General features: G+C 43.2%; 1 protein-coding gene across 2 annotated transcripts in view; it reads left to right on the forward strand.

Moving 5' to 3' along the window:
• The first annotated feature begins 5,255 nt into the window (after positions 1–5,255).
• Dtnbp1 (dystrobrevin binding protein 1) overlaps positions 5,256–26,662 on the forward strand; it is a 122,365-nt gene continuing 100,958 nt past the window's right edge. Inside the window, exons 1-4 of one of the 2 annotated variants that reach the window (XM_059263109.1) lie at positions 5,256–5,391; positions 18,041–18,094; positions 18,749–18,799; positions 25,571–25,631. In XM_059263109.1, the coding sequence (XP_059119092.1) occupies positions 5,336–5,391; positions 18,041–18,094; positions 18,749–18,799; positions 25,571–25,631 (222 nt within the window). In that variant the 5' untranslated portion in view covers positions 5,256–5,335. Of the gene's footprint in view, positions 5,392–5,677; positions 5,919–18,040; positions 18,095–18,748; positions 18,800–25,570; positions 25,632–26,662 lie in introns of those variants that run through there. The other variant, XM_059263110.1, reaches the window with a different exon arrangement.

The raw sequence follows: 26,662 nt of genomic DNA on the forward strand, positions 1-26,662 counted from the left end.
GAAATAGGTTAATTTAAGTTAAAAGAGCTAGCTAGAAATGAGCCTCAGCTAGGCCAAGCATTCATAACTAAGTCTCCATGTCATGATTTGGGAGCTGGTAGGTGGCTAAAAAATAAAGCCTGGTACATGAACCCCAACAACTGGCCCCCTCTGATGATTCTTCTAAAGCAAAGCCAAGGCGATTCACCCCTAGTCTCGGGATCACTGGTTCTCAAACAGGAATTCCCTTGTGGGCATCTACTCACCTCTAGAGTAGAAGCTCACACAGATTGAGGTGTGATTTTTGCTCCCAACTGTAAAACAAGGGACATATACATATTCATATGAGGTGCTTATAATTTTGCCTGGCACAAGTGAGCTCTTTGTAAATGAAGGCTCTCATCACAATATACTAATGATTTGTGATATTATGAGTGTCATTGCTACATCTATAGCATCTAGTTGCTAGCATAGGTAGGGCCTGAATATGATATATAGATGACACTACAGAAAGCTGTGATGTGCCACACCTTGCTGGATTTTTAGGAGGCAGTGGGCAATCAGTAGATGGAGTATGCTTCTGTCTCCATCTTATTCAGCCCAATGTTTCCTTCTCCCTGCAGCCTCCAGATGGGGTAAGGAGGTAATAAAGGAGGTGAGGTTTCTCCTCTTGGGTGCTGTTCCTCCCTGCAGCCTCCAGATGGGGTAAGGAGGTAATAAAGGAGGTGAGGTTCCTCCTCTTCGGTGCTGTTCCTCCCTTGTCATTTCCACTATTTTACAAAGTTGAGATTGATTGAAAGGACTTCATTGATGAGCTAATTGCTCTTCCAGGCTGTGATTCTTCCTTGTGGTTCATTAGGATCACAGGTGCACAGTAATTCGACTACAGGGAAAAGGAATCAACCATCCCACATATTCCACAGAGCTTTTTAATACCAAGTAAAACTGGCTTATTAAGACAACAGTTACCATCTGCGAACTTCCATGCCTGTCTTAGGGTTTCTATTGCTGTGAAGAGACACCATGACCATGGCAACTCTTATAAGGGAAATATTTAATTGGGGTGGCTCACTTGCAGTTTTAGAGGTTCAGTCCATTATCATCATGGTAGGGATCATGGCAGCATGCAGGCAGATATGATGCTGACTATATCTTGATCAGAAGGCAACAAGAAATGGTCTGAGTGTCATACTGAGGGGAGCTTGAGCAAAAGAGATCTCAAAGCCTATTCCCACAGTGATATACTTCCTCCAACAAGGCCACGTCTACTTCAACAAGGTCACAATTCCTAATAGTGTCACTCCCTTTGGGGGTCATTTTCTTTTAAACCACCACAATTCCATGTGTAAACAAATGTTAGAAATCATCAAAAGAGCCATGGGGGTCTGTGGTAGTTTGATGTAATTGGCCTCCACAAACTCATAGGGAGTGGCACTATTAGGAGGTGTGGCCTTGTTGGAATAGGTGTGGCCTTTTTGGAGGAAGTATGTCACTGTGTGGGTGGGCTCTGAGGTCTCTTTTGCTCCAGCTTCACTCGGTGTGACAGTCAGTCCATTTCCTGTTGCCTTCTGATCAAGAAGTAGTCAGCACCATGTCTGCCTACATACCACCATGCTCCCCGCCATGATTATGGACTGAACTTCTGAAACTGTTAAATGTCTTTTCCTTTATAAGAGTTGCCATGGTCAGGTGTCTCTTCACAGCAATAAACACCCTAAGACAGGGTTTAAGGTCAAGGCTGCTGATGCATGAAGAACTGTTCTCCCTGCAGATGGAAAGGCCTTTGTGTTGGCTCTGGGGTTCACAGCTCTAACTAGACCTCAAAATCACAGAGAAGCTCTCACATGATATGGAAATGTTGCTTTCAGATCAAATGTTCTCAAGCTTAAGCCAGTGGGGATGGAAATTTAACAGTGTTTCCCACATTATTTGGAGGCACAGCTAGCCTTGAAAATCGCCAAGTGAAATTATAATTATCAGTTATTAATGCTTTTCCTCCTTTTGTGTATCAAGCTGAAACTTCACCATCTGAAATGATTGTCCCAATTTTCATTTTTGCTACTGATTCATATTAAAAATTTAAAAAACAAAATGGGATCTCACTATGTTTGCTTTTAAGATTTATTTTTTATTTTATGTGTATGAGTGCTTTGCCTGCATGTATGTATGTGCACTGCATACATGCCTAGTTGCCTGCAGAGTCTAGGAGAGGGCACTGGATCTTTTGGAGCTAGAGATACAGGAGGTTGTGAGCATCTATGTGTGTGATGGGAACTGAACAGGGGTCCTCTGTAAAAGCAAGTTCTCTTAACTGCTGAGCCATCTCTCCAGCCCCTGGCTTGTTCTGGCATATTATTAAGGTCTCCCACTTGAAGATATTTCTATACTGTAGTGGATCAGAAGATGATTTGTTTATAAGATAGGAGGAAGTGGGCAGGTCTATATACTTTTATAAATGGAGTCAGTTGATTATTTATGAATATTTTATTAATAATATAGATTCAAACATATATTAACAGAAACAATGGTCTCTCCCCTTAATGCATGATACAACATCTTTTCCTTTTCATCTGAGCAAGAAGACGAAGCCAGAAGTCCCGTTAGTTTCTATTATCATGAGATAAAGCTTGAAATACAAACAGAAGTAGGATGTCTTCTGTTACTCTTTCCACTTAGTTTATTTATTTATTTATTTTTATTTTTTTAATTTTTTTTTGGTTTTGCAAGACAGGGTTTCTCTGTGTAGCTTTGAGCCTTTCCTGGAACTCACTCTGTAGACCAGGCTGGCCTCGAACTCACAGAGATCCACCTGGCTCTGCCCCCTGAGTGCTGGGATTAAAGGCGTGCACCACCACTGCCTGGCTTTTCCACTTAATTCATGTTAGGCACTCCCACCTTTGAAATGCAGGAGGCCTCTCCAGGCAGCACACGCCTCCTGGATCTGTCAAATGCCATCCTGGGCCGTCGCTGCCCTTTTCCAACTCCTTTCCCTCATGTTCAATGTCGTCCTGGCCTTTGCTCTTGTGCAGTAACTTCCCTTTTCAACCTCCCCAGTTTGAAAGCCTCTGCTTTCTTTTTCAGAGGCACCTTGCCAGCTCTGTTTAGCTTATCTCAAGTAGCTACATGTACATCTCTTAGGTGGATGGTTCTGGCATCTTCAAACTCAATGATGCTCAAAATATTTAGACATTTACAAATCTACGTTAGGTCCTGGTTGTTAAGTGATCACGGTGTCTCTCCTAAAAGACCTCTGACAGTGATGTGGTGTGGAATCTTCTGAGTTTGGACAGCTTTACACATTAGCAGCAGCTTCCTTTGAGAGTCAAATCCCACCAAATCCTTGTGGGTTGCTCTGTTTGCCGTGAAAATCTGTTGTAACAGGATTTTCTTAACTCCTGCCCTGAAAGTCCTGTGGGAAAGCACCCTACCCTTTTGTAGAAACTCAGGGTGGAAATGTCCCAGCTAACTGCATGATTCTTGGCTCTTATTAAACTGCTTGCTTGCTTCCCCCTGCAACTGCTGACCAGGTTGTAGTCTTTCTGTGTTCTTTGTCTTTACAAACTCCTTGTAAAATGCACTTGGGGCTGCACTGTGAGAAGTGTTTCTCTCCAGGAAGTCGATAGCAGACTGAATACAGACTCTTAATTTGAACTTTGGTCGTGAGGGTGGTGCCTGGGCTTTTACCCCTTAACACTAACGACCTACCGACCTGACAAGGTCACATGCCTGATAAACTTTAAAATAAACAGGATGTAAAATGCCGAGATGAACACACAAACACTGTCTTTGTTGAAAATGGACAAATGTAAGCAGCAAAGGAAAAGGAAAGCTTAGAGGGACAAAGATAGGACCCAGATTATCATAAAACTGTATCCTCCTGATTGCTCAGCCAGTGATGAAAGGGAAGGGGCCTGTATCGGGGTTACAAAAGTTCTTCTCTGTGCTCAGCGTGCCCACTATTCTGGACTGATGCCTGTCTTTGCCAAGTGGTATGACGAACTGCCATACTCTCACTACTCGGCCGAGTCTACAGTGCTCTTATTATGAAGTGAGGGTCCCTGTTTCTCACACTCAAGTGTTCAAGCATATGAACCCTGTAGGGAACAATTTATATCCAAACCCCAATAGGGAGCTAACTCCTCTTTTTAATTTTGATACGGCTAATAAAGTACAGGCCTAATATTCCTAGGGCAGCGGAGCTCCTGATACTGAACCTCAGACGAAACCTTGCCCATCATGGAAGAGAGAATGTCATCCTGTAGCCTGTCCTACAGAGAAACGAATCCTCATTTTGGAAGTTTGTACCCAAGAAAAGCAGGACTAAACACTCAAGTAGTCCTAGCCCAGTAGTCAGCATCGTCCTCCCTCCTCGGTGGAAAAGGCTCGATGTGTTTTGATCATCACCTTTTCCACATGGAAGACAAGAATAAGAGCTAGGGAGGTAGCTCGGTGGTAGAGTGCTTGCCTAGCACACCGCAAAGGATGTTGGGTTTGAGATGCCCCGTGGACACATGCTGAAACAATTGACAGGAAAGGGGGCCAGGCTGAAACTAGAGAAATGGGTACCAGCAGTGCCTTGGTAGAAACTACATTAGATGATGAATAGGCTAACCCGGGGAGATAGCATAGAGGGGAGTCTGTGAACGTAGTCTTTTAAGCAGCTATTGAAACAGAATGGATGAAAGGACGAAAGAGTCGAGCAAATAAATGCACTGAGGACAAGCAAAAGGTTGAGAACAGTTGGTACAGGAAGTAACAAGGAGGGCTGGCTCAGTTGTAGAGCCTTAGTATCCAAGATACTGTGAGTTCGACCCCCGCCCAGGGACGGGGTGGGGTGTAACAAATGATAACAACCTGGAGGTGTGATGGGGTCAGTTAAAGATCTAGAGTGTGAAAAGCAAGGGTATGGAGACAGGTGATCAATCACCGCCAAAGCCCAACACCGGGGACCAAATCCTTGACTCAGTGTTGCTACAGGGAGGCTACCCAAGAGATTGCCGCAGCTCTCTTCCGACCCTCGAAAGCCAACCCTTCACTACGAGGCGCGAGGGACGAAAATCATCTTTCCAGGATGCACTGGCGCTGCAGACTTGTCCCGGAGAAGGCCCGGCTCTAGCTAGAAGCGGGCGGCCAGCCGGCTTCCTGCCGGGTCTGCGGAGAAAGGCGAGCGCCTGGGCGAAGGCCCCGCCCCTTCAGCGCAGCGGGACTTTTCCCTGCGCGCTGCACTGCGGCTGCGCGGGCCGGGCGCGCGGAGTGGGCGGGGACGCGGAAGGCGCGGCGGCTGCGGTGCCGGGCGAGAGTCGGCGGCGGAGAGGGGGCGGCGGCGGCGGCGCGAGGCCTGAAGGGAGGGGACGCGATGCTGGAGACCCTGCGCGAGCGGCTGCTGAGCGTGCAGCAGGATTTCACCTCCGGGTGAGTACGCGGTGGGCGACCCAGAGGGCCGCGGGGCTGCCGTCGGCTCGGCGCGCTCTCGCGCCTCCTCGGAGACAACGAACTTGCCAGCGTCCCGGCGGCGGCACCGAGTCCCTTTGGTCCCGAGTGGCGCGGACGGGATGCCCTCCTCCCCTGTCGCGGGGCAGCGGTGCTTGGCTGGCCAGGACGGTCACGTGAGGGGCCGTGTCCTCCGCATTGGGAGCCCGCGGGCCTACCCCGGACAGGACCCACCCGGGACCCGCCTGACCCTCCGGTTTCAGTTCCGACACGCTCGTCGGGAGCCTTGGCCAGGCTGGCCCGCCTCTTCGCCGCCTTCTCCTCTGCCTTTGCCCTGGTTTACCGCCGGGTTGGAGGAGCTGGGCCAGAGGAACGGAACTGGGTCGAAACTGTTCATACCAGAGTTGCCCAAACTTCGGCCGCCCCGGGGAACCTTTCGCAATCTCCAGGCTCTCGGAGCTCCAGTTAAGCCGGAATGTCAGGGAAGGGGTCGTTAAAGGATTCCCCAGGTGATTTCCGATGTGCTACAAAGTCTGGGAACATGACTGGATGCCAGGCTGCCTAAGCAGGATTTTACCATTTAACCTGACTACAAGTTACACAGTCTCTTGTCTCTACTTCTATGACTGTAAAATGATAGTGGTGCTGCTTATCTCATAAACTTATTGGGACCATTAGTAACTGTTAAATAAACAGGCAGTAAGCACCGTTTGTAGGTTTTTAGTATTTAATTCATTTACAACTTGTATTGCTTTACAAAAAGTGTCACCTTTATAAAGGATCTGACATCTCTCTGGTTTGTTCGTTTTTTTGTTTTGTTTTGATACAGTGTCTTATACTGTAGCCCAGATTGGCTTTGAACTGCTGGGAATACTCCTGCGTCAGTGCTGGGATTCCAGGAATCCACCACCATGACCTGATGGTCTGTCATGTGTTTGGAAGAGTGTTCACAATGTGAGGGCACCTTAGTCACGATGCTACTTTAATAATTAATGGGAAAAGCGTTAGCTGATCTCTCATCTCGTGGAACAAAAATGTTTATACTGTTTGCCTGTTGAATAGTAACAAACTGGCAAACATTTGAAAGCTTCCAATATAAATAAAGCATTACTGACAATTTTAGCTTTGTGTTCTAGTCAATATTAATTATGAGTGCCTAAGGCATTATTCAGTGGTAATTGTTATTGCATGCTTGTATTTTTAAGCTATAAATTTAGGAAAAGTAACCTTTTTTGAATGTAAATTTAAAAAACTTTAGTGTATTGCTATAAAAATAGCCTGCTTGTAGCCTCAGAGTGGCCATGACTAAACCCTGCTTGAATACCCTTCTGTTACTACTTCAAGGAATTTTGATGGCTTAGCAGTCCTTTTTTGTAGTTGCTAGGAGCGGACATCACATGGTTGTCTCAGAACCCGTTCTTATGTTTGATACTTGCTTAGAAGGTTTATTGCTAAATATTCTAATTAGGAATGTAGACTCTGGACTGCACAGGCCCACGATGTCTTCTGAGATCTGGATAGCTTTAAAGGTTTAGAGTTTATTTAGGGACAGGATCTGAGGGTATGTGATCAGGACCCCCTGGAAAGTGATGCCATAGCCTGGAGGCAGGTTTAGAGTTAGACATCCTGAGAAAGTTTTGTTCCTTGTGGGTTCTTATGTCTCAGCTTCCTTTCTGCACAGGTTACTTAGCAGACAGGCCAGCAGACCCTGCACCATTATCCTGTTACCTGGCAGGGAAATAACACTCTTCAAATCATGTGTGTCTGCCAGTGAAAAGGTAGCTCTAATTGCTGATATTAACTTTGTTCAGTTCCTTAATTTCCGACAGTTTTTTGAGGGAAAATCAAAACAAAACAAAAAACCCATCTTTCTAAGTCTTTCATATTCCTGCTTGAGAACTACCTATTCTGTTTTACATATCTTGGCCATTTTGACCTTGGCTAAGAAATTAAACAATACACATTTCTGTGGTAATAAGCACTGAGGGATTCCTTTGAAAGAGTCATGGCAGTCACCTCCCAAGACTATCATATTAAACCTGTTCCTGAAGGACCCTTGGTAAGTGGAGCAAGTGTTTGGCAGACAGAGCAGCTACTGTCTAAAACAGTTTTATATGTCCTGTGCTCAAGTTTCAGTTAATAGGTTTTCTGAGCTTGATATGTGCAGTGTTACTCCTAACAGTTAGCAGGGGCAATGACTCTCAAGTTTCCCCTCATTGTCAGCTTCTGAAAACTTGTGAAGCTGGAGTCTTAACTCCAGGCAAATTACCTTTTTAATTTTTTTCCATGTATGTGTTTGTGTGTCTCTGTGTATGAATGTCATGTGTATGCAGGTGCCTGCAGAGGAGAGATGAGAGCATGGAATCCCCTGGAGTTGGAGTGACAGGCAGTAGTAAACAGCCATGTGGTTGCTGGGAACCAAACTTGCGTACTTTGGAAGAACAAATCCTCTTAACTGCTGAGACATCACTCCACTCCCTTCCCCGAAATAGGACTATTTTTATTGTTCTCCTAAGAGAATGACACCTTAGTGACTAAATCATGTCCAACGATGTCCTCCAAGACTCTCCTCTAAGCCAGGAAACTGCTATCATCTTGTGGATGTCATCAGTGCCCCAAGTGTGGAAAGAATGATCCTAAGTGGGCTTGTTGAGTATTTAAGGACCCCTCCTCACCTGAGTATCCAGCTGCTCCCTACTGCCTGTTATACTCAGTGCTTCCTTAATTACACATGGCCTCCAGAGGGGGTTCGCTGGGGATGACCAGAGGAGGAGAAGCCCTCATCTCTCCAGGGTAAAGGCTTTTTAGGTGCAGTCTGTTGGGGGAGATGCACCCACACCGCTATAAGTAATGCCTCACTTGTGTTTTGTAAGGAAGCTCAATAAACTTATTGGTTCCCCAAAGTGTACTTTGTAGATATCATGTCTTGGTTTGTCCTTGGGACCCTGGGGGATAGGGGGCGATAAACATTATGTCTCCCCCAAAGAAGGAAGTTTAATTACAAGAGACCACAATATCTACAATCCATTCATACTTAAGGGGAAATGCAATGTACAGTCATAATTGTTACAAGACAAGATAGAGATTACAGATGGTCTGGAGGAACCCAGGTTGTCCTTAGATTTTTAGCTTCTTTTCTTTTTTTAGTACTAGGTGTCTTAGGGTTTGTGTTGCTGTGAAGAGACACCATGACCACAGCAACTCTTATAAAGGAAAACATTTAATTGGGGTGGTTCACTTACTGTTCAGAGGTTTAGTCCATTATTATGGTGGAAAGCAAGGCAGCATGCAGGCAGACATGGTGTTGGAGCTGAGAGTCCTTACACCTTGATCCAAAGGCAACAGGAAGTGAACTGAAACACTGGGTGTGGCATGAGCATATATGAGGCCTCAAAGCCCAACTCTAAAGTGAAACACTTCCTCCAACAAGACCATACCTATTCCAACAAGACCACACTTTCCAATAGTGCCATTCCCTTTGGAGGCCATTTTCTTTCAAACCACCACATGCCACTTCCCTGGCCTCCCAAAATGCATTCAGTCCAATTTGAAAAGTCCCCATAGTTTATAACTGTCTCAAACTTATTTAAAAGTCTAAAGTTCATAGTCTTTTCTGAGATTCATGCAATGTCTTAACGGTTATCCTCTGTAAAATCAAAATAAAAAAGCAGATCACATTCTTCCAACGTATAATGGCACAGGATAAACATTATCATTCCAAAACATAGGGAAGGGAACATAGTGAGGAAATACTGGACCGAAGCAAGACTGAAAAACAGCTGGGTAAACTCCAAACTCTGTATCTCTATGTCCGATGTCAAAATACTCTTCAGATCTGCAGCTCCTTTCAGCTTTGTTGACTGCAACATACTTCTCTTTGGCTGCTTTCACTCTCTGTTAGCATCTCTCCTGGGCAGGTATCCTTTGGCTCTGGCATCTCCAACATCTTGGAGTCTCCAAGGCAATCCAGACTTCAACTTCACCGTTTCACACAATGGCCTCTCTAGGTCTCCATTTAGGGACATCCCTGACACATGCCTGGCCTCAGCAGCTTTTCTTTGTCTTGGAGGCAAATTCCACAGCCCCTTTCTTCTGTCCTTAACTCCAGAACCACGTGGCCAAAGCTGCCAAGTTCTACTGCTTGCTGGGGCTGGAACATGGCCCCTTGTTCAATTACATCTTCAACTTTTTTTTTGATGGTTTCCTTCACTGCCTAAGCTTGGCTGTCCTGAAATTGGAGTTGTAGTCCAGGTTGGCCTTGAACTTGGTGATCTTTCAATTATATCTTCATCAGCTTTCTGTTTTTGATGATTTCCTTCACTGCCCAAGCTTGGCTCTTCTGGAACGTGTGCTGTAGACCAGGCTGGCCTTGAAAGGGAAAAATCAGTAGCCATCTTGAGAGACGTTTCCCCCTCCCCTCCTCCAAAGGTATTTGCTGACCAGCAGTTTTAGAAGTGACCAGAAGTTCAACTTATAAGGCTGAGACAATAAATCTATGTATCCTGGACTTGGCAACACAAGATATGGGAGTAATGGGCTCAGCTGACCAGAAGTTGAACTCAGAGGAGAGTAGGACTGAAACAATAAATCTGAATGTATATATCCTGGGTTCAGCAAAAGCAGGACATAGGGAGTAAAAATTTATGTTTCTGTAGATAGATACCCTGAATCCTCTTAGCCATCAGTAACCTCATGCTTATAGTTCAGCCATTAACTTCAAAGAACTACCTCACCCTTAGCCCCCTCATCCAATCCCAAACTACATGTAAACTTTTCCTATATAAACCCCTTAAAGTGAGTGCTCAGGGCCATTCTCCACTGGCTGTTTCAGATGTTGGATGGCAGACCAAGCTTGCTTGTTTTGTTATTAAAAACCTCTGTGTGCTCGCATTGGATATTGGCTTTGTGGTGTTCTTGCTTGGAGGACTTGCGACCTGGGCACAGCACCTCAAACTCAGAGATCCACCAGCCTCTGCCTTCCCAGTGCTGGAGTTAAAGGTGTGTGCTACCACACCAGGCTCTAAGCTTTTCTTTAATTCCTTTTCTCAACTTGTAAATTTAGCTGGGTGGGATCTTGCCCTGAGGTTACCACTCCATTCCGTTTCTGTTCATCTCTTTGAATGCAGGACTTAGCTTTTCTTCTCAATTTTTTTTTTCCTTGCTCAGCTTGTTCCTTTTCATTATATATCTTCACTAGAGTTAACGCTAGTAACTGATAAGTATTTTGAACCCCAGTATTAGGTTTCTCCACTGATGCAATAAGCCAGATCAAGTTGTATTAAAAGTAAAGGACCAGGTTTAATTTGAGCAAAGCATTCCTGGGTGAACCGTGGTGGGGGGTGGGGTGAGTGAGGGGGGTTGGGGGGAAAGGAGAAGAAATCATGTGGTCTATAAACAGGAGCTTAAATACCCTGTAGGGGCAGTCTTGAGCAACTCTGGGGGAGGAGCCGCCATTTGATGGCTTTCTGGAGGTCAGGGTTTGGAGAGGGAGGGCTGAGGCTGAGCTTCCAGTGGAAGAGTAACCACACAACAGAGTCTATACTAGGCTGTTTTGATATTTCCGCTTCTAAGGGAATTAATCCAAAACTCTTTACTTTAGCCCCAGGCAAACTTTTAAGACAAGGGCAAAAAGCAGCCACAATCTTTACCAAAATATCACAAGAACAATTTCTAGGCAACGTACTCAAATTCTCCTCTGAAACCTCTTGAGCCAGTTCCCCACAGTTCAAATCACTCTTAGCACCACTGTCTTCCATGCTCCTACTGGTATGGCCCATTAAGCAGTGCTTAAAGCATTCCACTGCTTTCCTAACCCAAACTCCCAAAGTCCATATTCCTTCAAACAAAAGCATGGTCAGGCCTATCGTAGCAATACCCCAGTTCCTGGTACCAGTTTCTGACTTAGGGTTTCTATTGCTGTGAAGAGACACCATGACCACAGCAACTGTTATAAAGGAAAATGTTTAATTGGGGTGGCTCACTTGCATTTCAGAGGTTTAATCCATTATCATCATGGCAGGAAGCCTAGCAACATGCAAGCAGACATGGTGCTGGAGAAGGAGCTGAGGATTCTTACATCTTGACCCACAGGCAACAGGAAGTGGTCTAAGACACTGGGTGTGGCTTGAGTATATATGAGACCTCAAAGCCCACCTCCACAGTGACACACTTCCTCCAACCAGACCGTACCTGCTCCAATAAGGCCACACCTCCTAACAGTGCCACTCCCTTTGGGGGCCATTTCCTTTTAAACCACCACATGGGGAATAGAACCCAGTGCTTCACACATGCCAGGCAAGTGCCTTACTGCTGAGCAACATCCCCAGTTCCTTGTGGTCTTTCCTCATAAATTTTTATCCATTGTACCAGCACCAGCACAAACCTAGTATTGGGATTATATCATGTTCTTTTCCCCTAAGTGGTTAGCAGGCGAACCCAAGAGCCTTGGAGCTGAAGGACGCTGATTCTGGGTCTTTTTCCTTGAGTTCTGTTTTCATTTGACTTGGTTCTTGGAGTCAGTGTAGGGGTTCCTGTAGAACAGGGCTTTTGTTTGTGTATTTTTTAGACTGGATTGGCTCTGTGGGGAAATTATTGGAAGTACATACTTTGCATCTGATGTTTTTTTTTAACTTTTGAGCAGTTATGAACAAAAGCATAGGTTATTAGGCATGTAAAGCTCTTCAGGGAGCTGAAACACAAATTCCCTGAAGGTTTATGGCTGTATATTATAAGCTCGTGACCACTGCCCCCAACTCTTCTTGTTCAGTATCTTCATTCTTTTCTCCTCTTCTGTAGTTTTAAATTGTACAAAGAAGAATATCTAATAATGTAACTTATAGTGTGGCCTCTAGGCAAAACTTTGCTCAAGATGTTGATCTTTCTAGAATTTCTTCATTTCCTTATTTTTTTAGGTTCTGGGAATAGAACCCAGGACTTTGTGGTAGGCAAGCAACCTGTCACTAAGTTACTCCTTCAGCCAGCAGGTCCTTCCTTCTTTCCTGTATATAAGTAGTGTGTGTATGAGTGTGCAGGTGCATGTACCCATGTGTGTACAGACAATAGTTAGTACCAAGTGCCTTTCTCTTTTGCTTCCTACCTTTAACTTTTTTTCAGATTTACTTACTTTGTTTTATGTGTGTTGTTTGCCTACATGTATGTATGTGCAAAGTGCCTTTTTTCATAGATGCTTTAAAAAGATTTGAGAGGCCATTTGCTCAGTTTTGTATAATATACACCAGGAAGTGTTTGTATATTGAGCTAGATCTGGCAGCTACCAAAGTTATAGAAGCAGTTTCTGCCCTGGTGGTAATGAAAAGCAAAGTGTAATGACCTGAATGTTAAAAGACACTAACGATGTGCTTTGTGAGCCCAGAGTCCGTGATTTGGGTGCATTCACTGAAGGCTTCTAAGTGGGCCTTGAAGGATAAGGATGGATTGTTACAGGTTTCAGTAAAGATACTGGAGAAATGGAAGCTATTATAGGAGATGTAGCTGGGAAGGAAGTTCAGGGCCTGGGAATAGAGAACTTTTCATGCTTTGCTTAATCTATCAAAAGATTTGTCCTGTGCTTGCTTTGTGTCAGGCTCTATTTTAGGTACTGGGGCCATAGCACAGAACACCTAGACTAGTGTCAGGAGGCAGACCATCTAGAAGGTCAGAGCTGTTGTGGCTAACAGATTGAGGGATGGGCCTACATGAATTTTTGTGTTTGGGATTAGGGATGGCGAGCAGAGAAGTTATGCTTATAAGTGTGGGCCAGGTAGGAGATGATGAGTGCTGGCAGATACTTAGAAGAGGAATGACGTGACAGGCAGTGGTTAAGCTTGTCAGCAGTGAAAAGTGAAATGAAAAGTTGTAGAACTTGTGAATGTTGATTTGTAGTAGCTTGGATAAGAGATGGCATTATACCAACATGAAGGAATAAGAAGGGACTTGAGGGGAAAGGAGCAGTTGACAGGGATTTTGTGAAGTAGCCCTTGAGGTCCGAGGAGCTCTTGGAAATTGAAGGTACCCTCAGGAGAGGGGTCAGAACTGAAGCAGTGTGTTTGGGGTCCATTAGGGCAGAGGTGGTTTGAAAATATTTTCCCTTTTCTGAGTCTGTGCCACTTTGGTGTGCATTGTTGAGGCTGTAGAGTTTAAAGGGTCATATACACTTTTAAATGTGATAGTTTTGTTTTGAGATCACCCGCCCCAGTGTCTGTCTGTCTGTGTCTGTCTCTCTGTGCCACATACAGAATAAGAGATATGTAAACATAATAAATTGGATTTTGATTTGTGAACAGAATTTAAAGTTGGAATAGCAGAAGGTTGGATGTGGTTTAAAGACTTGTGTTTTATGACCATATACGCTGGCTTGCAGGTTTTGTAGTGTTTCAAAGCAACCATCATCCCTTTTCCTACTACCTTGTAGACAAGGTGGGAATTGATGGGCGTGCAAATGAAATGCTGTCCATACAACCCAGTGCAGTTGAGCCAGCTAGCAGATCTGTCTGTGTAGCTAAAGTTTTCCTGCCTGGCCCACAGTCAGGACAAATCTCTGTCACCCGCCAGTCCCACAGCCGCTCAGACCCAACCAAGTAAACACAGAAGCTTATATTGCTTACAAACTGTATGGCCATGGCAAGCTTCTTGCTAACTGCTCTTCTGTCTTAAATTAATCCATTTCTATAAATCTGCACCTTGCCACATGGCTCGTGGCTTACTGGCATCTTCACATGCTGCTTGTCATGGCGGTGGCTAGCAGTGTCTCCCTCCGCCTTCCTGTTCTCTCCATTCTCCTCTCTGTTAGTCCCGCCTATACTTCCTGCCTGGCCACTGGCCAATCAGTGTTTTATTTATTGACCAATCAGAGTGATTTGACATACAGACCATCCCAAAGCACTTCCCCCTTTTCTTCTTTGTTTTTTTTAAAAGAGGAAGGTTTTAACTTTTACACATCTCCAAAGCCAGCTTGATATATTTGGGAATTTGGGCGTAGCTTCTCTTACTACTTCCTGCTGGAGGGGGGCACTGTATCTTATGGGGACATAAAGAAAATTTTAGGATTATAGAGTAGTCTGTGAGGGTGTATCGTCTGAGCCAGTTGCCTTGAAACGGTTCTGGATGTTGGATCATCTGGGCCTTGGTGTCATCAGAGACCTTTCAGGGGGTCTTGGCTGGTCAAACCTGATGTATCTTAATCTGGAACAAATCCATAGCCTCTGATTTTCTGTGGAAACAAAAGCAGAGCCTCCTTTCCAAAGCAACATATCCTTATATCCAAATTTTGAAGTCAAGGTACCTTTAAAATATACATTTTGGCATAACTCAACAGCTTTTGTAATCAAATGTTTTTCTTTAGTTATGAATATCAAAGAGAACATAATCCAGATTCTCTTTGTGGTAGCCATCTTTACGTGGCTTATTTTTTATATTACCTTGAACCTACTGCTTTAAACTGCAGCATTTTTTTTTTCTTTTTGGTTTTTCGAGACAGGGTTTCTCTGTGTAGCTTTGCGCCTTTCCTGGAACTCACTTGGTAGCCCAGGTTGGCCTCGAACTCACAGAGATCCGCCTGGCTCTGCCTCCCGAGTGCTGGGATTAAAGGCGTGCGCCGCCACCACCGCCTGGCTAAACTGCAGCATTTTAAGACTGAAACAGCGCTGTGGCTGCTGGCTCCACCCACTTCAGCTTCCCAACATGGCAGTGGTACGTTTTCCGCTAGCTCTGGGAGCCATCAACTCTCAGAAATAGTGGATCTGTGCTTCTATCAAAGCAGCGTGTAGCCCAGAAACCTCTTTTTTTTTTTTTTTTTGTACTAGCAAAGACTAAATCCACCATGCAGCTTAATGTGCCACTTGCAGAGGCCCAGCTTAATGTGCCACTTGCAGAGGCCTCATTCCCGCCATACTGCAGGTCAAGCATGCATGCCAGGAACCCGCCATAGTAGCTCAAACACGCAGGCCACCGCTAACTTGAGAGCGACAACTAGGAACTGTTTTTAGCTCCGTTTTAGAATCATTTTTCTCAGGTTTTAGGTGGAAACTCTTGCCCCATGTTGGGTGCCATTTGTAGCTAGAGTTTTCCTGCCTGGCCCACAGTCAGGACAAATCTCTGTCACCCGCCAGTCCCACAGCCGCTCAGACCCAACCAAGTAAACCAGAGACTTAATATTGCTTACAAACTGTATGGCTGTGGCAGGCTTCTTGCTAACTGCTCTTACATCTTAAATTAATCCATTTCTATAAATCTATACCTTGCCACGTGGCTCGTGGCTTACCAGCATCTTCACATGCTGCTTGTCATGGCGGTGGCTGGCAGTGTCTCCCTCCGCCTTCCTGTTCTCTCCATTCTCCTCTCTGTTAGTCCCGCCTATACTTCCTGCTTGGTCACTGGCCAATCAGTGTTTTATTTATTGACCAATCAGAGCAATTTGACATACAGACCATCCCACAGCATGTTTGTCAGTAGTACACGGGGAAGCTCTGTAGTATTCCACCCTGGCTCAGTAATGAGCATAGCCTGTTGATCTGTGTGTGGTTTGTGTCCATGTTGGTGTGATGTGAATGAGTGCTTACGGGGACCGGAGGGCCATGCTGTGTGGGTGTAAATGAGTGCTTATGGGTACCAGAGGGCCGTGCTGGAGTTTTTCTTGAATCACTTTCCACCTTGTTTTGTTTCTTGAGACAGGGTCTCTCACTGAACTTGGAGCTCATCAGTTCCACTAGGCTGGCTGGCCTGTGGGCTCCAGGGATCTGTCTATCTTCGTTTCTGCGGTGCTAGAATTACAGATGCTTTCCTATGGATTCTGGGGATCTGAACTCAGGCCCTCAGGCTTGTCTTGATGGAGTTTGTCAACTAAGCCATCTCAGCCATCTCGTTACTTTTTCATCAAGTAATAATCCTGCTTTTTATTTGAGTTAGTCTGAAGTTTCTCAGAATGTCCCCCCGATCATATTAGAAGTTTTGTTTAATTCTTGGCAAATCTATGTGGTTGGATATAATACTATTTTATATTTGAGGAAACTTGGGAATTCATCTGGATCAGTATTTCCTTCCCAGTGTCCATGACATTAGGGAATATGAAATAGACTTTATTAAGTTTACAGCTCAAGATTTGTGTGAAAAATGTAAGTTGTCTCCATGTGGAAATGCTACACTAAGGGTGTTCCTAGAAAAGAACTGATTGCCTTTTTTCTTAAGAGGAAAAATATGTATATATTCAATTTCATATTTTTGTTTAAAAATAAAAATAATAGAGGCAGGTGTGGTGGTGTACCCTTTAATCCTAGTGCTCAGGAAGCAGAAGCAGAGGCAGGTAGATCTCTAAGTTTGAGGCCAGTCTGGTCTATATAGTGAGTTCTGTGACAGCCAGAGCTGCACAGTTAGACCATGTCTTGAAAACAAAGAAAAAAGAACTTAAAAAGAAAAGAATAACAGTGGTTGTAACCCCACATCTTTTCTTCATTAAATTTTCTTAACTCCTTCTAGTCCTCTTGCATTTTATTCTAAATTTTGGTACATTGATATGTTGGGGTTTTTTTGAGAATGTATGATGAAAAAAGAATATTTAAAGACTTTATTGTTAGAAAAAAAATTTGAGACAAGATCTCAGGCTGGCCTTGAACACTTAATCATCCTACCTTAGCTTCCCTGACTGCTGAGGTTCCAGGCACGAGCTTCCGTGTCTAATTTAAAGCCATTTGTTAAAGTGAAAGCTTCAAACATACACAAAAATAGAGCAGTGACATGAGCCCCGTGTATCTCCATCAACAACCTTCAAGTGTTGACATCTGTGTCTCTCCTGTCGTGGTCAGCCCTGCACGGGTCTGCTGCCCCTCTCACGGGGCAGTCGTTTATTCGCTAGCATAGACGTTACACAGATGTGCTGCCACAGTCATGACTAGGAAAATTAACACTAATTCATTGATATTATCAGTTACTCAGTCTGTAATCACATTCCCTTGCTCCTTAGAAATGCCTTTTTACAGCTGATTGTCCAAATCCAGATCAAATATGTTCCACACATTACAGTTGGTTAAAGATCAGTTTTTGAAACAGATGGTTATTAAGGAGCCACATGGGGAAGCTCTTACTGAATCTTAGAGCACTTTCATTTTCAGTTCTTTGTAATGATCTCTCTTTACCTTTTATCCCAGATTTGTTGTTTTTTTATTTTATGGGGGAGGCAGAAAAGTTGATCTGTTGAATTTAAGAAATTAAAGGGTACTTTAGAACTCTGTATCTGAGATATCGAAGTAGATGTATGTTATGCAGCACCTTCCATGCAGTGCTGTAAACGTAATCCTGCCTGAGTGGGTCCACTGCTCTGTCTGATAGTCTCCCAATGGCCATATCCAGATTGTCACAACCTAATGCCGGCCGGCCGGCCTGAGATGGCAGAGCAAATGGTAGAACATGGCTGTCAAAACACACTCCTTGGCTTCTACTTGTGGAAGGTGCTTCCGGGACAGCTAGAGCTTTATGGAATTTCTTAAACTCGGCTAGAGAGATGTACTAATTATTTTTGTATTAAACAGATTGTTGACGTTTTTGAGCATTGTAATTTTGGAGGTGAGGTGTGGGCTGAAGCCCCTGTGGGGTTGAAAATGTTGACTTGTTAAAAATATATTTTATATTTGTTAATTTATAGGCTGAAGACTTTAAGTGACAAATCAAGAGAAGCAAAAGGAAAAAGCAAACCCAGGTGAGCTCAAGCCAGGAGCTTAGTCTGCATAACTTTAAAACATACCTGCATAATTTTATGTGCACTACTTGCATGCAGGTGCCCACAGAGGCCAGAGTCTGCATAACTTTAAAACATACCTGCATAATTTTATGTGCACTACTTGCATGCAGGTGCCCACAGAGGCCAGAAGAGGGTGCCAAATCCCTTGGAATTGGCATTACAAGCAATTGTGAGCTGCTTGATGTGGGTACTGAGAACTGAACCTGGATCCTCTACAAGAGTAGCATGAGCCGTCTCTCCAGCCTCTTCATTAGTGGTTTTAATCTTTTTTTTTCCCTTTCAAATAATGTATATAATTGTATACATTATTTAAAAGAAAACATGTAAGCTGTTTTGTCTACATGTATATCTACCACAGAGGCAAGCAGAGGGTGTTGGGTTCCCTGGAACTGGAGTTACACACAGTTGTGAGCTGCCGTGTGGGTTCTGGGAATTGAACCCAGGTCTTCTGGAAGAACAGCCAGTGCTCTTAACTGCTGAGCCATCATTCCAGCCCCTTATTAGTGGCTTTAAAATTATTTACATAATAATTGACAATGCTAGAATTCTTACAATAGTTTTTTTAAAGTTGACTGAATCTGCAGCAGTTCTAATAAGTGTTTCTCTTGTTAGGAGTGCTCCATACCTAGCGAAGTACTCCGCTGGACTGGAATTACTTAGCAGGTAAATATTTTCCTTTAGAGAAGAGTTGTGTTTTTAATTTTTGTTTAAAAATGCTTTACAGTTTTACAGATAAAACCTTAAAACACAATTTTCTGCTAGTGTAAAGACTGGAGATTGCTTATTTCTTTTCCTCGAAGGCATCTACTTTCAGCCCTCCGTACAAGGCCATTCAGATTTGGACAGATAATCACTGTTGTTTTTACTTGTGGATGATTCCAAATTAGAGAACTCAATTTGTTTTTGTTTTTGTTCCTTTTTTAAAAGACAGGGTCTTATGTAGCCCAGGCTAGAACCATGTTCTGTGTAGTGGATGACCACTGAACTTTCTGATCCTCCTGCCTCCACTTGAGTGCTGGGATTACAGGCATGTGCTACCAAGTCTGTTTTATGTGATCCTAGGGATCAAACGCAGGACTTTGTGCATTTTAGGAAAGCACTCTGTGAATGTTATATCACTTATTTCCCAACCCATTTCTGTTGACATGATAATAATAATATGTGGCTCTTCTCAGACATGCAACAAAAGAAAACACATTGATAAGTTGGACATAGTCAAAATTAAGCTTTTTTTTTTTTTTTTTGGTCTTAACACCACCAATAAAGCTAAACAAAAACCCCCAGGAGAAGAAAATATTTGCATATTGTTTGACTGATAGAGTAACATCTATAGTATGTAAAAGAACATTTATAACTCAGCAACAAAAATGTAGTCCATTGAAGAAACAAAAGATCTGAACAGATGTTTCTCAGAGTGAAGGTACACAGATGGCCCATAAGAACATGAAAAGTACTCAGTATTATTATCATTAGAGAAACGCAGGTAAGAACTGCACTCAAATGCCACTTTGTGGACATTAGCATCTCCATTCACAAAGATGTACCATACCAAGTGTGCCAAGGGCCTGTGCGAGTTAACATCCCCTCCTCCCCGAGATAGGGAGTCTCTACATAGCTCTGGTTGTCCTAGAACTCCCTATGTAGACCAGGCTGGTCTTGAACTCACAGGGATTTGCCTGCTTCTGCATCCTGAGTTGCTGGAATTAAAGATGTGTGCCTCTACTCCCAGCTCAAGTTATGCATTCTTGGTGGACATGTAAAATGATGCAGCCACTTTGGAAAATAGTTTCATAGTCTCTCAGAAATTTAGATATAGAATTATTACATAAAACAGCAGTTTAACTCCAAGAAAATAAAAAATATGTTGAGTTAGGTGTGATAGCACATGCCTGTAATCCCAGCACTTAGATGCCAAGGCAGGAAGATCATGAATGAGTTTGAGGCCAGCCTGTCTATATAGTGAGAATCAAATCAATCTCTCTCTCTCTCTCTCTTTCTCTGACTCTCTCTGTGTATGTATGTATATTTATATCTTTATCTGCATCTACATAAAACTTGTACCTGAACTTTGAAATATGTGTAGTAGTTGTATTCATAACTAAAAAGTGGAAACAAATGTCCATCAATGAAGTATCTGTATAATAAAGTATTATTTGGCCATGAAAATGAAAGACTGATACATTAAACATGGACGAAAACTTAAAGGATCCGGCACACAAGGGCACATAATTGTCAGTCTGCCTATGTAAAAGCTCCAGGAGAAACAAACTATGGGGACAAAAGATCAGTGATTACCAGTGTTTGGAGGGAAGTGCAGAGCAGGTAATAACTGTCGGTGGGTAGGGATGAGGTTTCTTTTTACAGTGGGGAAATGTTTTAGAGGTAATGTAGTAATTGTACAGTCTTGTGAATGTATTGAAAACTACTAACTACCGAATACACTTAGAAGTGTGAATTTTATAGTATGTCAGCTTTACCAAGGATGTGTATTATTTATGTTAGTGAAGTTCTCTGACATGAGACCTGGTGGGTGTGTGCAGGAGTGGCAGCTTCTTTTCCTGATCTGCATTCATTTCTTTTCATCAATAGCCTGTGTTTATAGTTCGTAATTGAATTTTTTTTCCTGTAGTTGCTAAGTCTAGAGAGCTTTCTCCACTTTGTTTGAGATTACAAATGTATGTTTATTTGGTGCTAGTTTCCTGCTTGTGTTTGTTGTGTGAAGGGCATAAGTGAACCTGAAAGGATGTATATTTACATTCAAGCACACTTGTGCTAGTAGGGCTGGATTTAGGGTCTTATGCCAGGCAAGCACTCTAACACTGTAGACTGAAGGTTTCTCGGTCCTGCCTGGCCCTGCAGTCAGGACGAGTCTCTCCCACCCATGTCCCACGGTTGCTTATAAAATAATCACACAGAGGCTTATATTAATTACAAACTGTATGGCTATGGCCTATGGCTCAACTTTCTTGCTAGCTAGCTCTTATAACTAAACTTAGCCCATTTCTATTAATATATATATTGCCACATGTTCCGTGGCTTTACCTGTATGCTATTACATGCTGCTCCCTGGACGGCAGGATGGCGTCTCCTCTGCCTCTGCCTTTGCCTTTCTCTTTCTGTCTCTCTCTTAGATTTCCTGCCTGCCTCTAAGCTTCCTTGCCATAGGCCAAACAGCTTTATTTATCAACCAGTGAGAGCAACACATATTGACAGTATACAGAAAGATATCCCACAGCATAACATTGAGCTATGGATCCAACCTGTTTCAACAATTCCTGCATATATGTGGTTGCTCTTGACTATTTCAGTCTACTCTTTAAGTGGCTGGCATCTAATTTAAAAAAGAAAAAGAAAAGAAATGATGGGAGACTGAAGCCAGATGCTAGCCTTTTAAATCTGCTAAAAGTGTCTTTGGCATGAACTGTGAGGGATGTGCAGTAGTGGCGTTCTCTGTGCCTGCAGCCTCCCTGAGCAGAAGCAGGTACCTATTGGCTAGAGCACAGATCTCTAATAGCCACAAGAGAGGTTTCTTATTACCTACACGAGCTGCTTCAAGGAACGAGTACTGTGGCCGCAGTTGTGGGGCCTGGGGATAGGGGCATGAAAGAGGCTGGGGTTTTCCGTCCAGGCCTTCCCCTACAGACACACGCCATCAGAGTGGTTTCACCAGAAGGCTTCTGTCAGTGTAATTGGGGTCTAGGTGGGGAGACAGACTCCTCGCACTTCTTATTTTTTTCCATCTGTCTTCTCTGTCCTCTAGACTATAGCTGTGTGTGTGTGTGTGTGTGTGTGTGTGTGTGTGTGTGTGTGTGTGTGTACGTGGAGGTCAGAGCTTAAGCTCAGGTGTTCCTTGGTGCCTGCCTGACTATTTTGAGACAGGGTAGGTCTCGAACTTGCCAGTAGGCTAGACCAGCTGGCCATTGAGCCCCAGGGATCTGTCTAATTCCATCTCTACAGTGCAGGGATTATAAGTGGCCACTGTTGTGACTGACCTCTCTCTGTAGTGTCATAGGTTTTTAAGAATCAGTCTCCCAAATCCTTAGAGCTCAAATGCTTTATAAAGCAGTTTGCCTTGTCCAGCACAGAAGGTAATTGTTTACATGTTAATCTGCCTATGGTCTCTTCCACTAGTTGAGCTATAATACATGTGTTCAGTAATTATTTGAATGAATTACTGCATTATGGGTGTGGGAGTTTTTCCTTCCTTTTTCCATTATTGACTTAAAGAAATATGAGAGCAAAAAATTTGAATGAATTTATAGCCAGGGTCTTCACCTCACTAAAATGTGGTGAAGTCATGCATGTATTAAAAGTGACTTCCTGGGGACTTTGTGCATGAGGTGTATAATGTTTGCTCTGAGAGAATGTCTTCCTTCAAAGCCTGTGGATGTGTCTGTAAGGACACTGTCTTGAATTGAGATCAGAAGACATGCCCACTGAGAGTGGCACCATTCCCCTGGCAGTGGAATGAATTTTTAAAAATTGTAACTGACAGCTAAGACCCAGGAAAGGCTAAGTGGTATGTCTTTGTAGTCTTTGTAATGGATTGTCTTCCTTTCTTCAGCAGTGCCCAATAACACAATAGCCTCATAGTAGAGAAATGAATAGTTGGATGTGGTGGTCTAGAATCACCTGGGGAAGAAGTCTCAGTGAGGGACTGTCTAGATTAGGTTGGCCTGTGGGCATTGGTCTGTGGGGACATTGTCTTGGTTATGTCAGTTGATGTGGTTGACACCATTGCCCTGATAGGGAATCTTAGATTGTGTAAGTGGAAAAGTAAGCTGAGCACCTACTGTTTATTTATTGCTGTTGGTGCTTGACAGTGGATGCAGTGTGACTAGCTGCTTCAAATTCACTTTGTTCAGATAGTAACTTTGAACTATAGTCTTGACTTCCTCAAAATGGTGGGCTGTAACCTGGAATTGTGAACTAATAAACTCTGCCCTGGGAGTTGCTGTTATCAGGTATTTTATCATAGCAGCAGAAAGAGAAATTAAGGCCTTGGGTGAGTCTCTGTTATTATTTAGGGAATGAGTCAGCAGAAAAGTGACTGATGCAGTTGGTGTGAGGGTGACACAAAACGGTGATGAGAAAAGCCTGTGTACACTAGGGGAAGAGGGGCTGGGAGGAGGGATCCACGGTTGAAATGGCAAGCAGTGTTTAATTTGCTCTTTTCTGTTGATTGAGAAAGTGACGGTCAGTCTGTGGTGAGTCTTGGATTTGAAATTAGTGTGATCATTCCTTTACTTGGCAGACATTTAGTAAGTCCTCTGTGTTAATTACTGAGACAACAGAGTTGGAAAAGTATAATTCTTCTTGGCAACTCTGGTGCCTGACAGTGCCTGGCATTCCATAAATACTTGCTGATTTTAATTGATACTTACAGTTAGAAGCTTTCTGTTAGTTGGCAATGCCAGTAGGAGTCCACTGATTAGGTAATATTGTACAGTGCTTTTCATTACATGGAAATACTTGTAACAGTCATTGGGAGTATCAGATTGGCTTTCCTATCTAAATTCAATAGAAAAGTATCTCTAAAACTATAAAGAGAGGCACCATGAATTCACGAAATATGTATGTCAGGTAATAACTTTGATAGAATTTTCTATAAGATGGAAAATCAAGTTTTCTGTCAATAACCATATAGGTAATATTATGTTCAGAAATTATATTTTAAGCCTTTTTATTTTGAGGGCTAGATGGCAGAGCAGGTCCTTAACTTTGTCAGTCTGGCGACCTGAGTCTGGTTCCCAGAACCCATGTAAAGGTAGAAAGAAAACCAACTCCATAAAGTGTCATGGCATGTGTACCCATTATGCATGCCCACACACAATAATAACAGTAGTAACAATTAAAATTGAAATTTTTATTTTGAGATGATTTTAGCTTTATGAAAATATTACAAAATTAGCAAGAATTTCCCCCAATGTTAGCATTTTGTATAACCAGAGTACGATGATCAAAACAGGAAATTAATGTTGCTAACTATATTACTGCCAACAAATTATTCAGATTTTATCAGCTACTGATACCCCTTTTTTCTGTATCTAGGACCATGCATATTTAGTTGGTATGCTGCCTCCTTTTCTGTAGCGAGTCTTTCTCTGTTTCACCAGCCAGCTCCCAAATAATGACACGGATACTTCTTGTTATTATGAAAGCTCAGCCTGTAGCTTAGGCTTGTTCCTAACCAGCTCTTATAACTTAATTCAAGCAATATTTTTATTAATCTACATTCTACCACATGGCTTTTACCTCTGTCCCATCTTGCACCTCCCATTTCCTCTTTGTGTCTGGCTGGCAACTCTGCCTTTCTTCCTCCCAGAGTCCTCTCTGTCCCTGGAAGTACCACTTAATCTCTTCCTTAGCTATTGACTGTTCAGCTTTTTATTACACCAATCAGCACGGTGTACAAATATCCCACACTTTTCCTTTAGTCTGCAATAGGCAATGAGGTTCATGACCTTGATGCTGTTGAAACTAGTCAGTTATATTGCAAACTGTCCATCTCCTCTTTCCTCTTGCCTTTCTACCAAAAACACCAAAGTAACTGTGTATCCTAGTGCATCGTGGTAGGAGGCAGATGATGTGGATGACTTATTGTGGCTGATATTAATCTTGGTCACTTGTTAAAGTATTTGCCTAGTTTCTTTTGTCTGTCTTCCTGAGCATTCAGTAGTGAGGACTTTTGAGACTGTATGGATACCCTGTTTCTCTTCAGTTTGACACCCTTTAGGAGTCTTCCTTGACAATTCTTTCTCTTGTGTTTTCCCAATAATGAGCTTGTGTCTTTCATGATTTCTTTACATTTCCTGTAAAGAAAAGTTTTTCTGGACTGGAGAGATGACTCAGTGGTTAAAAGCACTTGTTCTTACAGAGAACCTACGTTGAACTCTCAGCACCCGCATGGCGGCTCACAGATGTCTGTAACTCTAGTCCCAGAGGAGCCCATGCCCTCCTCTGTCCTCCTTGGGCACCAGGCACATATGTGGTGCACAGACACATGTGCAGGCAAAGCACTCACAGATAAAAGAAAATAATTTTAAAGTTTTATAACTAGGGATGGTGTTCTCCTCACCTGGAATTCTAGCCCTTGGTATGCAGAGACAGGAATTACTGGGTGTTTGAGGCCAGCTTGGTCTATATAGCAAGCCCTGTGCTAGCCAGTTCTACATATTGAGACCTTTCTCAAAAAAAAAAGAAAAAAAATTTTTTCTCTTTTCCGTTAAAATAGAAATTTCCATTAAAAACAAAAATTCAACTGTTTGTGTGATTAGGGTCTCTGAGTATTTTAATTCTTCAAGTTGCCTCTATGTTCTTGTGACATGTGGCATTATTTTTTGGTTCTTTTCTGCAGCCTTAATATATTATAAACTTACCTAGATACGTTTTCTTTCAGTGTTTGTTTACATTTCAATTCTCTTGCATTTTTAGGTATGAGGATATGTGGGCTGCACTTCACAGAAGAGCGAAGGAGTGTGCAGACGCTGGAGAGGTAGTTTGCCCATCTTCCTTCCCCTTTGGCAGATTTCCCGTTTTCAGTGCTAAATGCCAGGTCCAGGCCAGAGTCAAAGGCCTGGTTGGTTGCTTGGTTTTGCAATATTGAAAGGAGAGGCTGGAGCCACCTGCAGCCCTGAGCACTGGGTACTGTGTACCACTGAAGAATCATTACTCACTGTGGGTATAGAAGTGGCGAGCGTGCAAAGATAGGTTTGTCTGTTATAAGACTCGTGATTTTTAAAATTACACATACGGGTGTATAATGAGTTCTTTAACGTGCACGAATAAGCCTGTAAGAATTAAGGGAATCCCAAAGGGGGAAGGGAACTGAAGTCAGAGCGGTTATAAAAAAGCAGGAAACTTTGTTCACAGTGTGCTGGTTCCAGGACACTTGAACTGCTCTTTGACCTTTGCAGTGGCCACACTGCCTGGTGAACGGTTAAACCAGGGAGAACCAGGGAAACCTGACAGTCTGCAGAACGGTTGGGAAAGCTGGCTTCCTTCCCGGGTTTGTTACCATGTTTCGTCTTCACACAGTTTAGGGTTCTGAGTTATGTTTCCTGTATGCACACATAACCCCTCAGTTGAAAAATGAAAGTCACTTTATCTTTTGATACCCAGTACATCCCCCATAGATGAGAATCTACACTAAAATCCTCAGATTCTCAGATTAATTTAAGACTCCCTCCTCCTCCTCCTCCTCCTCCTCTTCCTCCTCCTCCTCCTCCTCCTTCTCCTCCTCAAAAGTAGCATAAGCTATTCAAAGTTTGAGTCACCAGAAACAAAGATGACCTCTGAGTCATCCTGAAATACAGTACCAGCTTTAAGGATGAACATTTGAGCGAGGGGTAGTGGTGAACCCTTGTAATTAATCCCAGCATTTGAGAGGTTGAAGCAGGAGGATTGTTCTAATCTTGAGCTTAGCCTTGGCTACATAGAGAGTTCCAGGCTAGCCTGAGTTATACAAAATAAGACTGTCTCAGAAACATAAAAACAAACCAACCAAACAAAAGGCCTTCTTGGTGA

The sequence above is a fragment of the Peromyscus eremicus genome, chromosome 5, assembly GCF_949786415.1.
Source record: "Peromyscus eremicus chromosome 5, PerEre_H2_v1, whole genome shotgun sequence".
In the NCBI taxonomy this organism is placed as follows: Eukaryota; Metazoa; Chordata; class Mammalia; order Rodentia; family Cricetidae; genus Peromyscus; species Peromyscus eremicus.